At 40.9% G+C, this 14,752-nt stretch overlaps 2 protein-coding genes across 2 annotated transcripts; one reads left to right on the forward strand and one right to left on the reverse strand.

Moving 5' to 3' along the window:
* The first annotated feature begins 1,798 nt into the window (after positions 1 to 1,798).
* LOC105385058 (40S ribosomal protein S4) lies at positions 1,799 to 9,604 on the forward strand. The gene is made up of 6 exons (XM_038122531.2): positions 1,799 to 1,943; positions 2,345 to 2,603; positions 3,893 to 3,990; positions 5,033 to 5,204; positions 8,215 to 8,344; positions 9,445 to 9,604. The coding sequence occupies exons 1-6, from the start codon at positions 1,941 to 1,943 to the stop codon at positions 9,572 to 9,574; spliced, it is 792 nt and encodes a 263-aa protein (XP_037978459.1). The 5' UTR covers positions 1,799 to 1,940; the 3' UTR covers positions 9,575 to 9,604.
* A 621-nt stretch (positions 9,605 to 10,225) lies between these two features.
* LOC119690452 (zinc finger protein 775) lies at positions 10,226 to 14,159 on the reverse strand. The gene is made up of 3 exons (XM_038105501.2): positions 13,639 to 14,159; positions 13,018 to 13,255; positions 10,226 to 10,755 (listed from the first exon to the last, which is right to left on the reverse strand). Exons 1-3 carry the CDS (start codon positions 13,744 to 13,746, stop codon positions 10,226 to 10,228), a joined length of 876 nt encoding a protein of 291 aa, XP_037961429.2. The 5' UTR covers positions 13,747 to 14,159.
* Between the last annotated feature and the right edge of the window lie 593 nt (positions 14,160 to 14,752).

Raw genomic sequence — 14,752 nt, forward strand, 5'->3', positions numbered from 1 at the left:
ATTATAAAATCGGTCTGTTGACCAGTACAGCTCATAATCCGGCAGTGGATGTAAGCCCATCATAATCATTACGCCGAGAAATGCTCTGATTTCAGCTGGATTAGTTGGATCGAAAATGTGCTTTTCTTGAGTGGCGTAACGATTGGTCTCAGTCACGATAGTATTTATGAGCTGCTCTGGAAACATATTGTCGAAAAATTCAATTGGTTGACTTTTATGTGAATATGCAATTTTTGATCCAAACTTGGTTGTAAATTTAGGAATTTTATGTGTATTTTTTTTCATCTTCCAATCTTCATAGCTCCTGACTGGTTTAGATATGGTCAAATTTAACCTGTTTGTTGTATGTATTTCTATTTCACCTGGCACTGGGGGAGTAGGAGGACTTTCAACCTCCTCAGAATTCATAAAAATACGTTCTAATCCACGTTCCACTATGTCATCAGTTGGTTCAAAAAATGAGTTTTGTGGAGAAGGTACAAATATATTACTGTCGATTTCGTCGTCCGAGTCAATGTCTGACCAATTTTCCAATATCCTTTGCAGCGCTGTATCAGACAAGGGTTTGCTTGACGCCATCTCTTCTCAATCTGTAAAATTACATAAAATAATATCAATAAATTGGGGCAAGAAACAGATAAAATAGTAGTGATATTTCGACCAGGTTTGGCAACAATCGGACAATGGTCGTATATTAGCCACCAACTTTGTAACAATTTTTATATTCGATAGATTATTGGAAATAGTCATTCACAAGTTTTCTATCAATAAACACATTATAAAGATTGTAAATAAAGCATCATAATGTACTTACCGAAATTTTTCAAGTCACAATATCGATATATCCGAAATATTGCAGCGAAACTGTGTTGAAAACTTACAAATATGGCGCCAATTTTTTTGTTTCCGCCAAAACAGCTAAATGTCACTTTTGTTTTCAAAGAATTACCAACCTAACAATAAAATATTTCCATAAGTGTCAAATAAAAAAAAAACTACCGGGTGCGTTCAAGTAGCATATATTTTTTTGGAAAAAAATGTTGCCATGTTGAGGTGGCACTTATTCTACCATTGCTTGATTAAGGGTTAAAGTATCAACATTCATTCATCGTACTAGCTGGTGTTGCTATATAAAAGATGGTAGCGCCCTCAATAAATTTCTTCTCTTTTGTGTCGCACTGTAAAAGCAGTGAGTTCTTATTCTGAGTTTAATGCTTCAACCTCTATGCTCTCTGTGTGCAATATTTGACAGTATTGTACACTATGTTGTCACGACATCTATCGGCTTGTCCAAAAACTCAACTGGCAGCTGTTAAATTAAGGGAAACGGCTCATAGATTATGGAAAAATGGCCAACACAAATTAGAAGTCGATTCTGAATGCTGAACACGGATTTTGTATATGTATATGTTTATACAATATTTGACACCCCATCCACACGCTTGGCGAATGGCGAACAATGGCAAACAGCAAACAGCAAACAGCAAACACTGACGTGTGGATGGGTGTTTGTCGTTGTTTGCCGTGTTTGTGACAAACAGCAAGCGTGTGGATGGGGCTTGACAGTTCTGTACACTATGATTATGCAAAAACTCAAATGGAAGCTGTCAAGGAAAACAGCTCATGAGTGTTTCCGTAAATGTCATTTTTTACTAACGAAATTTATAGTTTGACGTTCTTGCCTAATTCTAGTTACCATTTTCAATTATTGCGGATATTTTACCCAAAAAGGGTCTGCTAGCTCAAAAAATATTTCCGTTTCTACACTGATAGCCAATGGAGTGTGCTGGTATCATAAGCCGCGTCAGCTAGTGTGTCGGCACCTTTAAGTTTACAGCCACAGATTAAATTAAAAAAATCTACACTCACAGATTATATGCAAAAAAGTTCAGACTTTGACATTGACAGTTCCTTCTTTTTGTCAAAAGTATTCTTTCAACATGGTGAGTTTTTCTCGTTAGTTATGTGTAAATCCGATTAAATCGTATTGAAATCGTTATTAAATGTGCCTTATCTTTATTTTAAACCAATCTATGTGAAGTTTCCAATGCCTGGTTTGTAATATTTCCACCGGATAGAAATTGGATGACTACCAAATTTATTGTTTCTTGATCGAACCTCAACACTGTTGTTTTTCTTATTAATCCCAAGTAAATTTTTGTAGTAAGTCAATGACTATTTCATTTGAGGGTGTAGCTATATTGGCAACTCGTAAGTCGTAAACATTGGACGATCTCGTCATTAATAACCTCCGAAGATTGCTTATGAATCTGAAGATTGAGGATGAGGTTATTCGCCGGTTCTGTGGACGTGTACAGCGTAGTGAGTTGTGTTCTGTGTGCAGGCTCGCGGCCCCAAGAAGCACTTGAAGCGCCTGAACGCGCCGCGCGCATGGATGCTGGACAAGCTCGGCGGCGTGTACGCGCCGCGGCCCAGCACGGGCCCGCACAAGCTGCGCGAGTGCCTGCCGCTCGTCATCTTCCTGCGCAACCGCCTCAAGTACGCGCTCAGCGGCAACGAGGTGCTGAAGATCGTGAAGCAGCGCCTCATCAAGGTGGACGGCAAGGTCCGCACCGACCCCACCTACCCGGCTGGATTCATGGGTGAGTTGTTCCAGCTCTCATATTAAGCTATTTTAAGTGTGTGGTTGGCTATTTTGAGATTTAATCTTGAAATAAGGTTTGTTTACAATCTGAAATCTTAGGCTATGGTAGCTTCAAAGAATGAAAGTGTTCCTCCCCGTCTATACACTTCCTATAAATTATGCATCAAAGATACAGAGAAAATAAATTTGTATTTCATGTATGGCACAGAAAGTGATCAGAATGATCATATTTCATTCATGGTTATTGGATCGTCTTGGGGGGTTGGTATTTAATTGTTTAGATACCTATATTTAAAATTGTAGTCATCACAGTCATGTGAGTTAATGTTATTCTAGATCAACTAGCATTGGGTTGTTTTGGCTCTCTTGGTTTATTCATGATCAGCATTCATTATTTTTTTTTTAAACTTATGACTATCATTACAGGCTTAACCTAATGCGATAGAAAAGCATAACCCATTAACTTACTTGATTAACTTAAGTAACATACTGTGTACAACACAGTTCTTGTGAATTCACTCAGAGAACAGGAAAACAGATCAATGTGTTCCGCTATAGTGTTGAGGTGAGGGGCGCCCGGCCCAGGAGGTGGGTTCTATTGCCCACTGGTGTGGTATGGGCCTCCTTTTATGTACGCCAATTATACAGGTCCTGTGCTGCTCTGGTCCACTGATTCCCTGCAACCCTGCAGATATCATTGGACCATTTAGCAGGTGGTCTGCCATTACCATTTATTAGTATTATTATAATATTGTATATTATAGCTGGAGTTTTGGAATCTTAATATTATTTTAACATCATATATGTGCAGGTCCCACAATCTTCCTGTTCACTATAAAATTATGGTATAAAATTAACCTAATTTCCAAAGAATTCATATCATGTCCTGCATCCGTGTTGTGGTAACACGCTACTCTGCCCTGGGCATACAGCTACCACTGCTATTAGTATTTTAGATTGTAGAAGTTGGCATTTAGTTCAATTTATTTGGTTTAATTTGACTACAGATTAACAACACATTCACCTTCTGGTCAGGCTCATTGTGCAACACTCCTAAGCTGCTTTCATTTTCGATTATATGCATGTATCATGAATTTTTCTAGCATATTTAAGATCTAGTGTTAATAGGTATTTAAAAGAATATTTTTCATATCAGTCAAAATAATATCAGGTAACCTGGAGGATGGAGGTGAATGAGTTAAGCATTAAGTTTGCCCTTGCACAAATTTTATTATGTTATGTCCAATAAATAATTTATTTAAAACATTTCATCATTAACAATTTCAGATGTTGTGTCGATTGAAAAGACCAATGAGCTGTTCCGTCTGATCTACGACGTGAAGGGACGCTTCACCATCCACCGCATCACTCCCGAGGAGGCCAAGGTATCGTAATATCATACACATTACTGTTTATTCTTTCACCCATATAGGACTTACAAAGGGTTTAGAGAAAAGAGTTTATATTTTTGGTTGTTGTTGGTGTTGTGTTCCTATGGTACCCCAGAGGTGCAGAGGGTCTCCACTAACGTCCGCCACTTCCACCTATCTTTGGCTGTACTTTTGGCCTGGGCCTGGCCATGTTTGGACAGGGCGTCCACGGGAGCGCTTGCCATTTGGTGGCCTCCAGACAAAAGCTACATTTGCGGCATTTGTAGCTCCCCTTCGTACAGTGTGCCCAATCCATCTCCACTTTCGTTTCGCAATTTCCTTGCCGATGGGAGATTGTCGGCACAGCTTCCATAGATCTTCGTTACGTATTGTCTTCGGCCAGAAAACGCGTAGGATCGACCCGAGGGACTTATTGACGAACACTTGCAGTTTGTTCATCAGCCCTTACGTCACTCTCCATGTTTCACAATATATTTTATATTTTTGGTTACTCTACTTTAAATGCAATATGCATGGTTGCAGGAAAGTTAACAGCTCCTGAAGGTTTCCATGGAAATTGCTTTTCTCTACTACATAAAGTTATATGAAATTAACCAATATGTATTTTGATTTATATAACTATCACTACATAGTATAAATAAAGCAAAGTTGCTTCCCATGTCTGTCTGTATGTATGCTAAGATCTTAAAAACTACACAACGGATTTGGATGTGGTCTTTAAATAGATCACTGTGATTTAAGAAACTTTTTTATAATTAAACAGAGTTCAATATTTTTATAATAACAGTGTGACAAAAATCAGTTTGTTTGACCGCACATTGAAATTCGCACGGCTTCACTCATTGTATACATACATTGGTCTAAATACTCTAAATACACTTAAGATAAGGCTTACAATCTAAAATGAAGAGTTGATGTTTGTAAAGACACACTAGGTAATTATTAATGATTATTATACCGACATCTTTAAGTTTTTTCAAAAGAGCATTCTATAAGTTATAATAAAGTACGTAGCTAACGTGAGTCCTCGTTACAGTACAAGCTGTGCAAGGTGAAGCGCGTGGCGACGGGCCCCAAGAACGTGCCGTACATCGTGACGCACGACGGCCGCACGCTGCGCTACCCCGACCCGCTCATCAAGGTCAACGACTCCATCCAGCTCGACATCGCCACCTGCAAGATCATGGACATCATCAAGTTCGACTCAGGTAACTTGAATGTGAATCACTTTAGGCATCTTCTGGGTTACTGCCAAACAAATTAAACCTTGTTGATTGGGTCTATAGATTGGCAAGTTGCTTGGCGACCCTCCTTGCGGGGTGAAAGACGCGGAGGGGACGAGGTACCCAAGACGACAGCGGGTAGCGGGAGGGTAGCGGTGGAGGGCAACGCGTGCACTGCATGTCATTGTTACGGCAGTCTCGGCCGCGCAGCCGAGGCGGCCACATGTCTTAAATAGTCTGTCATAATTTGAGTGCGACCCACATGAGATCATTGATCCAGAGACCATTAGTCTTAGGATGAGTGTTGAGGCCTTTTTAATATTATCGTTATATTATTATTAGGTATCTATAATTCGTCAACAAAGTAACGTTAAAAACAACAAATCGTATAATGTCTCAATATAGGGGCTTCTTGTAGAACAGCGTACCGGATCAGTCATGCTACGCGGCTAAAGGTTGGTACTGCGCAGTCAGATACGAAAAAGTAAACAACAAAGACGAAGAGTCCATACACACATACACTGACAGTGCGTCAGTTGTCAGTTCTTGTAACTAGGAAAGCAACCGAAATTTATGTGATTTAATGAAAGTAATTAATGAGCAAAACACAGAGAAAAATTACAAAATTGATGAAATTTTGAAAGAAAATGGTCATATCGTGCTTCGCCTACCCCCATACCACCCGGAATTTAATCCTATTGAACTTGTGTGGCGGTACGTGAAAGGCGAGCTCGCAAGAACGTCGATTGACTCTAACTTAGATAAACAGATAAAAGACTTTGAGTTGCTTTTCTCTAATTATTCGCCTGAAAAGTGGAGAAATTGTGACGACCATGTCATAAAAAATTAAGACGAATATTATAAATCTGATAGAGTATTTGACGATGTATTGGACAGGTATGTTATTGTTTATTTATAATTTAATGTAAATTAAACATAAAATATTATAGGTGTACACTGAACTAATATGACTGGCGTACTCTAGTACATTATACTTCAAAGTAGGTATAATGTTTTTTGGTTTTAGTCTTAGATTTATAATTGAAGTTAATGAAAACGATGATGAAGATGAGGATGACGACGACGATGAACAAGTTCAAACAGAGAGTGAACATGAAAGTGACATGGAAATTGATTTATAAAATAAAACACTTTTACATAAATAAATTCAAATTGGTAGATATTCTGAAGGTAAACATCCAAATTTTAATGCTGCCAAACTATAAATTTTAAGCTAAATATCACATTTACGGGAACACTCATAGAATAAAATTTTACTTACGTCAGAAATAGTTACAAGCTATCGCGAGATTAATCCGGGCACACTTTTCTACGTGTGTAGCATGTCGTGCTACCTCGCCCCCGCCACTTCTTTCACCCCGCAAGGAGGGTCGCCAAGTAACTTGCCACATTATAATAAATTATAATATTTACCAAACATTTGACAGCCAGCGGCAGCATTTAAGGCGGGATCAGGATGGTTCATTCGAGTGAACAGTTCATTTTATTTTCTCTCCATGTTCACACGACTTGGTGGGAATGACAAAGAAGTGAACGTTCATTTATTATTATCAATAAAATGTCGTCGGGTGATAATTATGTCTGTACAGGGCTCGCAGCAAAATGCCCGAATGTGAATTAACGTTCATTCTGTCTGTGTGCAGACCGTCCACTTTTCGTTCATTCGGAGTGGGAATAAAAGATGCGAATGCCAAATCCAACATCGCTCGCTGGCGTACCCAGGTAGGAGCAGGTGCCCCTCCCTAGCTGAAATCCTGGGTACGCCCATGTCGCTGGATCGGTTTATTAATGAATTCATTCAGCACTGTTGTTTCATTTTGTGTTCACACGTATCATTTCGAGTGAAAGATGCCGAATTAAATACAGAAATAAACAAAAAAGGAACCTTCACACATTTAGCATATTCTAATTTTTAAAATTAAAATCACGTGAGGTCTTTTTTCGAATTTTTCCCCCTCCCCCTGGTGATATTTGGCGAGGTTTAGGACCAAATTTTCGTGCCGTTCAAAATTTCGGTTCTGAAATAGCGCTTTTTGACAATAAATATCAAAATTAATACACGTGACGTGATGTCTAACGAGACAACCCCCTCCCCCCTCGTGATGTTTCGTGATGTTTTTCGTAACCCCTCCACCCCCTTTTGACGTGATTAATGAACGACTCCTACAATGTAACAGACTATGGTGAAACTAGGCATAAGTTTATTGAAATTGCAATACATGTTGTGTCTGGTGTGTAATTGCATTTTGGCTTATTTGAGATCCCCTTTACATAGTATAATTCAAAATTTTCAGCACTTATAATGTAGTACTTACGTTGGTTGAGTTATAGCTGTATGATGTGATGTCCTCTTCGTCGTATCCGACAACAGCGACTCTTGCTACACTCTGTTATGTGCTCTTATGTGGCTGGCAAGTCCGAACTTCGTCTTGAACACCCTGTCAAACTGAGCACAGTAGAGCTGTTCCATCCTGTTGTATGTATAGTTGTAGGAGGGCTTAGGGCGTGTCTTCCGAGAGTGGCGTTTCACGTCAAGGGCTTGTAGTCGAGACTTTTCAAAATTTTCTAAGCCTTTGTGGACAGAGTTACGCCAGCTGTATACATAGGATTAGTAGATTAAAGGGTCTAGTGAGAAAGGTCTCTTAAATTTCCTTCTATTTCACAGTTAATTCAGTTTTCTAGGTCTTCTGAGTTTAAAGATTTGATGTTGCACAAAAAACAGGCGTTGTGGCCTAAATAACGGATAAGGTGGGTTCGAATCCTATATGACGAATTTTACCTCAATGGTTTACAATGTAGTGCGCGACTAGTCTTCACTGCTGTCACGATTACTTACTTACATAGTTTCCTTGAAATCGAGAGGTCACAAAACTTGGCTCATTTTTCGTAAGCTTGTTCTTATGATTTGTAACAATGACATATTATAGTATATAATAGCATTGTATCTATAAGTATATCGTTTTGTGCATTGCAGGTAACCTGTGCATGATTACGGGAGGGCGTAACTTGGGGCGAGTGGGCACCATCGTGTCCCGCGAGAGGCACCCCGGGAGCTTCGACATCGTCCACATCAAGGACACCACCGGACACACCTTCGCCACCAGGTGAGACACGCCTCCACTACCACCACCACTCTAGGGGTCTAGGGGAGGGATCTGATCACCTTCTATTCGTCCTATCGATTCGAAATTTGGTACCGTGTTCTCCAATGATATTGAAAGTTTATGGTAATGTAAACATGGCCTGATCAGCCCTTTTAAGATCATCAGCTCTTTAATATAATCTGTCATCCTATTCTATTCTATTCTCTGTGGGGGTGTAAGGACCTGGCTTTCTCGAGTGGAACCTTTGTGCATATCCCCAAGGTCTAAACTGCCTTCCTATGCTTGGAACATTCCCACCACGCTGGTCCACTGCGGGTTTGTGGGTTCACATAAATCAAGATGTGCTAAATCTAGATATGCAGGTTTCCTCACGATGTTTTCCTTCATCGTAAGAGCGATGGAATACATTGTACTTAAGTTAAAAGGATGTCAGCGCCGGGATTCGAACCCGAATCTCTTGCGTGAGAAGCGGGCGCTTACCCGACTGAGCTACCACCGCTCCATCTGTCCTTACTTGGCACAAAAGGTAAAAAATCTGTGTCTTGGTAATTAAAATATTATTAAACAAGTAAAATACAGCTAAAATAAATTGTTCAATTACGAAATTAATCATTTTCGAGTATTTAATTATAATAATAATAATAAAAATCTTTATTTTGATCAAGAACAGTAGGTCAATAGACAATTTAAAACGTTAACAACTGCAATAGTGAAACACTGTGGCGCAGCCATTAACGCCCACCTTAATAACTAATTATAGCAGTTTCCTGATCGGACAGAATATAGGTATAAAATTATTACAAAACTTAACCTAACTTACTTAATTGGTTGTTATGTATTAATTTAAAACCTATTTTAAATAAATTCAAATAAAAAGACACACTAAGAAAGATTGTTAACCTTTTGTGCCAAGTAAGAATGGATGCAGTATAGATTATGAGTGGATCTAAATACCTTGCACTTGTCCCCTATCGATTCGAAATTTAATACTTACTTCAACCTGCCGTATAACTTCTGGTGCCTTCTTTAAAGTAAAATAATAGTAAAGCGACGATATGGTTTTACTGCTAGGTGTTTGTAACGTGTGTGTGTTCCGGCAGGTTGAACAACGTGTTCATCATCGGCAAGGGCACGAAGGCGTACATCTCGCTGCCGCGCGGCCGCGGCGTGCGCCTCACCATCGCCGAGGAGCGCGACAAGAGGATCGCCGCCAAGATCTCCCACTCGTAGTGGGATTATTAATATAAGACTTTAAATCTATGCTCTCTTTTATTTTGGAGGGTGTTTTAAATATGGTGCGGATTAAATTACGCACGCGGCATTGCAGGCCATTTTAAATCCTGGACAGAGCGGCTGACGGTTTCTTGCGCTTATTTATACAAGCGCTCAAATTACTCGCAATATGAGTATCACACTTCCCGTGTGGGCAATTTCGCGTGCGTGATGAAATCTACGATACTTAAAACACCCTAAAGTCCACGAACGCCAGGGGAAAGGAAAGCTTGTTGATATTGTTTTATTAATATATTTTTTTAATTTAATAATAATTAAAACTTATAAATATAAACTTATTTAAAACTTAAACTTAATTACCTATAACTTATAAATTTTTGTACATTACATTAAATTTGACTAGTGCTAATATCACGTTAGTTCTGTACAGAAATCTGTGAACAGTTTCATCATACGGGGGAGCATAAAGGATGTTACAAAAGGGTATATAATATAGGTACTAAGGGAGGGGGAGCAAATATTTCGCGAATTTCCAAAAGTCGTAGAACAACAGTTGTTTAGGATGAACTCTGTCACCTCTTTTGGCCCGAAGTGCTGCGACACGACAAGAAGAAGATGGCCCGAAGTGCTGCTCTTCCGTATGAGTCCTCACAGTTCCGTGGCGTCGGTGCAGCCGGCGTGCGCGGCGCGGACGTGGCGCTGCAGGTCGCGGCGCCGCGCGTGCCCCCGCCCGCAGTGAGTGCAGGCGTGCGCCCCCCCGCCCCCCGCGCCGCCCCCGGGCCCCCGCGACGCGTGCAGGCGCACGTGCTTGTTGAGGTTGGAGGGGTCCCCGAAGCGGCGCGCGCAGTGCGGACACTTGAGCGGCTTGTAGCCCGTGTGCGTGCGCACGTGGATCTTGAGCCCGTAGGCGCGCGAGTAGGCGCGGCCGCAGTAGAGGCAGCGGTGGCGGCCGGGGGCGCCGGGCGCCGCGCGCGCCCACCACGCCGCCAGCGCCTCGGCGCGCGCGCCCAGCCCCGGCGGCGGCGCGGGGGGCGCGGGGGGCCGCTCGGCGCGCGCCAGGAACGTGTCCCAGAACAGCTCGGCGCTGTACGGCTTGCAGGACAGGAACAGGTGCACCTTCAGCGGGTTGGGCTCCTCGAACTTCTCGCCGCACTCGTGACACACGTAACTGTTTTTACCTGATCAATGAAACGGTAAGTAAACAATGTGTTGCAAAATATGACATCTGGATATCCAGTGATATCAATCAAAGTTGAATTTATAGTTTATAAACGTATTTAACAATTAAATGATTATAAATCAAAAACGGTTCAGCTTAAAAAAGGAAGTCTATAGCTTGACAACTTCGTGCGCGACCCTCCTTGCGGGGTGAAAGAAGTGGCGGGGGCGAGGTAGCACGACATTTTAGAACACAGAGTACACACGAAGAAAAGTGTGCCAGGATAAATCTCGCGATAACTTGTCACTATTTGTGACGTAATGTAAGAGTAAATTATGTTGATTAATAAAAAGGTTCTTAAAACTAGTTTCATTATTTATTCATTTAAAGTATTGTTGGCAGTTGAGGACAGACAGAGGCAGAGTATTTGTATTTATTTATGTTAAAGTATTAAATGTTATCCATGTCACGTTGTCGTCGTCATCGTCATCTTCATCATCTTATTCATTTAGTCTGTCGTGTAATAGGCTTACACATTAGACTCAGGGCTGATTCGACACACGGTTATACAGAAAATCCCCGAAGATTATATAGTTTTACAATGCGATTTAATCTATTTGCGAAACTATACGATTTGTGGTTTTTGACGTTATTTTATTGGCGAATCATAGATAATAATATTATACTTGTAAAAATGAAAAGGATATTTATATTTCAAGGATTATGGAGGTTCTGACCTCAACACTCATCTTGAGACTAATGGTCTCAGGATCAGTGGTCTCATGTGGGTCGCACTCAAATTATGACAGATTCTACAACACATGTTGCCGCCTCGGCTGCGCGGCCGAGACTGCCGTAATAATGACGTGCAGTGCACGCGTTGCCCTTCCCCGCTACACCACCCGCTACCCGCTGTCACCTTGGTTACCTCGTCCCTCCCACGTCTTTCACCCCGCAAGGAGGGTCGCGCACGAAGTTGTCGAGCTATAGTGTTGACATCGACCTTAAAAAGTTGTAGTGTAAAGTAAAAAACGTTTATTTACAAATTGTTTAAGGGCCACTTTCACCAACATATTAAATCCAGATTTAGTGTTAAATCTCGATTTAGTGTCAAATTTTATATGGACTGACGTTTCTTAAATCGAAATTTGACACTAAATCTAGATTTATTATGTTTCTGCAAGTGGCCCTAAGTACAATTTGTGATGTGGCTGCAAATTCTACACTAATTATTATAAATGACAATGGGCGTTTTGGGACCTATGTCCAATAAAGATGAGTCATACATCGTTGGATAGCTCTTTTCAAGTGAGCAAAAAAATATTATGACGAAAAATCCGTATAAGTTGTCCATTTTGAAATATATTCGTCGGAAGGAAGTATTTTTCTATGGCATTGCACTCTCTCCTGATGACAGTTAGGGCGTAATACACGTAAACACGTATTATTAAAATGGGAGAAATTACTTTTAATTGGTTTTATTTACTGAGATAATAAACAAATATAATTTTATAATGAATGATGATCATTTTGTTATAAAAAATAAAAATGACTGAAAAAATAACAAAAACATTAAAATTACAGAAATAAAATATAAAAACTTTCAAGGTACGATTATTCTAATTGGACAGTAAATCAGGAATAGCGCTTCCGTTATTCATATTCTGCAAAAAAAATACCTTTTCAACGATGTATCACTCATTTCTATTGGTGATGGTCCCAGCTTCCATATATTTGTCCCCATCATCATTTATTATTAAAACTATAGTAGGTATAGGCGAATCTGTATCGTGGAACTTATTCTTAATATATCTAAAGTTTCTTTAAACACTTTAACACAAGTTATTATAAATAAAATATAGAGATAAATATTTGAGGACACGGCCATCCGACCCCAAAGTAGGCAGAGCCTACTATCGGGTCGGTATGTATGGGTATCGGAAAGCTGATATTATATCTTCACAAATACATAGATACATATTATTATATTATATTATTATTATATCAAGACCCTAGTGCAAATATCTGTCTTTTAACAAACATCTGCCCCAGCCGGGAATCGAACCCGGGACCTTCGGCATAGCAGCAGTCAGGGTCACTAACCACTACACCATTCGACCGAATATTATGAATTCTAGCTCTCAAAATCTTCAGCCGGGGTGACTCAGGGGGTCATTCTAAGTAGGTAACTTTGGTTGCTATGGATGGATGGTCACTCGATACGCGTGTCCCTAAAAATAGACAAGGTACATGAGCAATATGAGCATGGTCGGTCACCTACCTCTAATATTAAAAGGCGTGAGGAAGGGGAACTGCACGTCGGCCAGCACGTCCTCCGCGAACCACAGCCGCAGCTCGACCAGCGGCGCCGCGCCCGCGCACACCACGCGCCACGCCGCCCCCGCCCCCGCCCCCGCGCGCTCCAGCGACAGGTTGCCCCCGGGCCGGTGCGGCGCGAGGCGCGCGGTCGCCGCCGCCGCCGGCAGCCAGCCCTGCGCGTCCACCTCCACGTACACCACCTGAGTTCACACAATAACAGGGTTAGCAAAATGATAACACGAAACCTAGGTATTTAAAATTCATTAGGTATGTAGGAACGTATCCATGAAGTTATGTTTAGAGTAAGTTATACATGCACGTTTTAAAACTTTGGGCTCGAGCACGAGACGATTCTTTATTGATAATGGACCAAGGGAGCTCATTCCATAAATCAGCACCAGTCAAAATAATGACAAAAAAATTTCATCACCTGTGATGTTGGTGATGTAAAATAGATACATTATGTAAAAGTTTACATATGAGGCTTATCAGAAGCTTGCTAGGCTGCTGAGTACCAGGCTGAAATAGATTTAAAAATAGGTAAATAAAATACCTAAGATAGCAATGAATAGTATGGTCTAACCTGCGGGACTGCAGCGTGGTGACAGACGAGGCGGCGCAGGTCCCGCGACGACAGCGGCCGCGAGGAGGCGCCGGCCCGCACCGCGCCCGCGCACACCACCAGCGACATGCTACTGCATCACCACTACCACCGGTTATTGTTCATGTACTACAAACGGTCTTCTTAGCGGGTCGGTGACAAACACGACGAGCTGGAGAAGGCTTTGTTACCGTGAAACATGGGTCACACTTTAGATTTATAAATATACTTTATCGTTTAGTTAATTGGGTCAATTTGGAAAACTTAGAAGATACAAGTTGGTCACTGACCACACGGATGCTCGTGTGTATCTGGAGGGATGGGGGTGCTCGGAGGACTGAGGGCCGGCCGGGCCCGCGGTGCTATATAGAGGCGGGAGGGCGGCGGGCGGGCCGGCACAAGTGCGGCATTGTGCTCCCTCATCGCACCCCTCCACACCATGATTCGATCTGCAGGTGACACCGCCCATATTCACTAGCTTCATTCAGAACTATTAAATAATAATATCTAAATGCACTTGTTACGTACCTATCTATGTTTGTTAGCGATGGGGGTGGATACTTATCTTTTTGCTGAATGTACCTATACGTACTAGGTACATCGAATAGATGAGTAAATTATGACACAAATGAATAATTGTTAACAATTTTACTAATTAAGAAAATCAACTTGATAAATTAAACATCACAATCAATAACAAATAAGAATGATCAATAATACATATCCGACAATTCTACTAAAATATAGGTAGGTACAAAATCAGATTAATTATTAAATATGCAGTGATAGGTATAGTTACTTACCTAGATACATAATTTATTTCCCAATCACCTAGATTCATGCCAGGTGAGTACATGTAGGTATACAGTATAGTCTGCCACGTGGTTCTACCTTTTTTGGCATAAGATTTATTTGCCTAATCTCGTATTGCATAGTAACGTTTGGTCAAAGTCTCGTTACGCCGAAAATCGTATGGCATAAATCTCGTTTAGTAAAAAGTTATTTCGCATAACATTGTTTAGCCTAATAATGGTATGGCCAAATCTTGAATAGCCTAATAATGCTATGGCATAGGTTTATTAGGTTTATACAAAGT

This window comes from Plutella xylostella, chromosome 22, assembly GCF_932276165.1.
Source record: "Plutella xylostella chromosome 22, ilPluXylo3.1, whole genome shotgun sequence".
NCBI classification, from domain to species: domain Eukaryota; kingdom Metazoa; phylum Arthropoda; class Insecta; order Lepidoptera; family Plutellidae; genus Plutella; species Plutella xylostella.

Bases quoted from the DNA above. Each gene is read 5' to 3' on its own strand.
- LOC105385058 (XM_038122531.2), top strand. The intron at 3,991-5,032 runs GTATCGTAATAT...TCCTCGTTACAG, and splicing joins TCACTCCCGAGGAGGCCAAG to TACAAGCTGTGCAAGGTGAA. The intron at 8,345-9,444 runs GTGAGACACGCC...GTGTTCCGGCAG, and splicing joins GGACACACCTTCGCCACCAG to GTTGAACAACGTGTTCATCA.
- LOC119690452 (XM_038105501.2), bottom strand. From the start codon at position 13,746: ATGTCGCTGGTGGTGTGCGCGGGCGCGGTGCGGGCCGGCGCCTCCTCG. The intron at 13,256-13,638 runs GTTAGACCATAC...GTGTGAACTCAG, and splicing joins ACCACGCTGCAGTCCCGCAG to GTGGTGTACGTGGAGGTGGA. The intron at 10,756-13,017 runs GTAGGTGACCGA...TTCATTGATCAG, and splicing joins CACGCCTTTTAATATTAGAG to GTAAAAACAGTTACGTGTGT.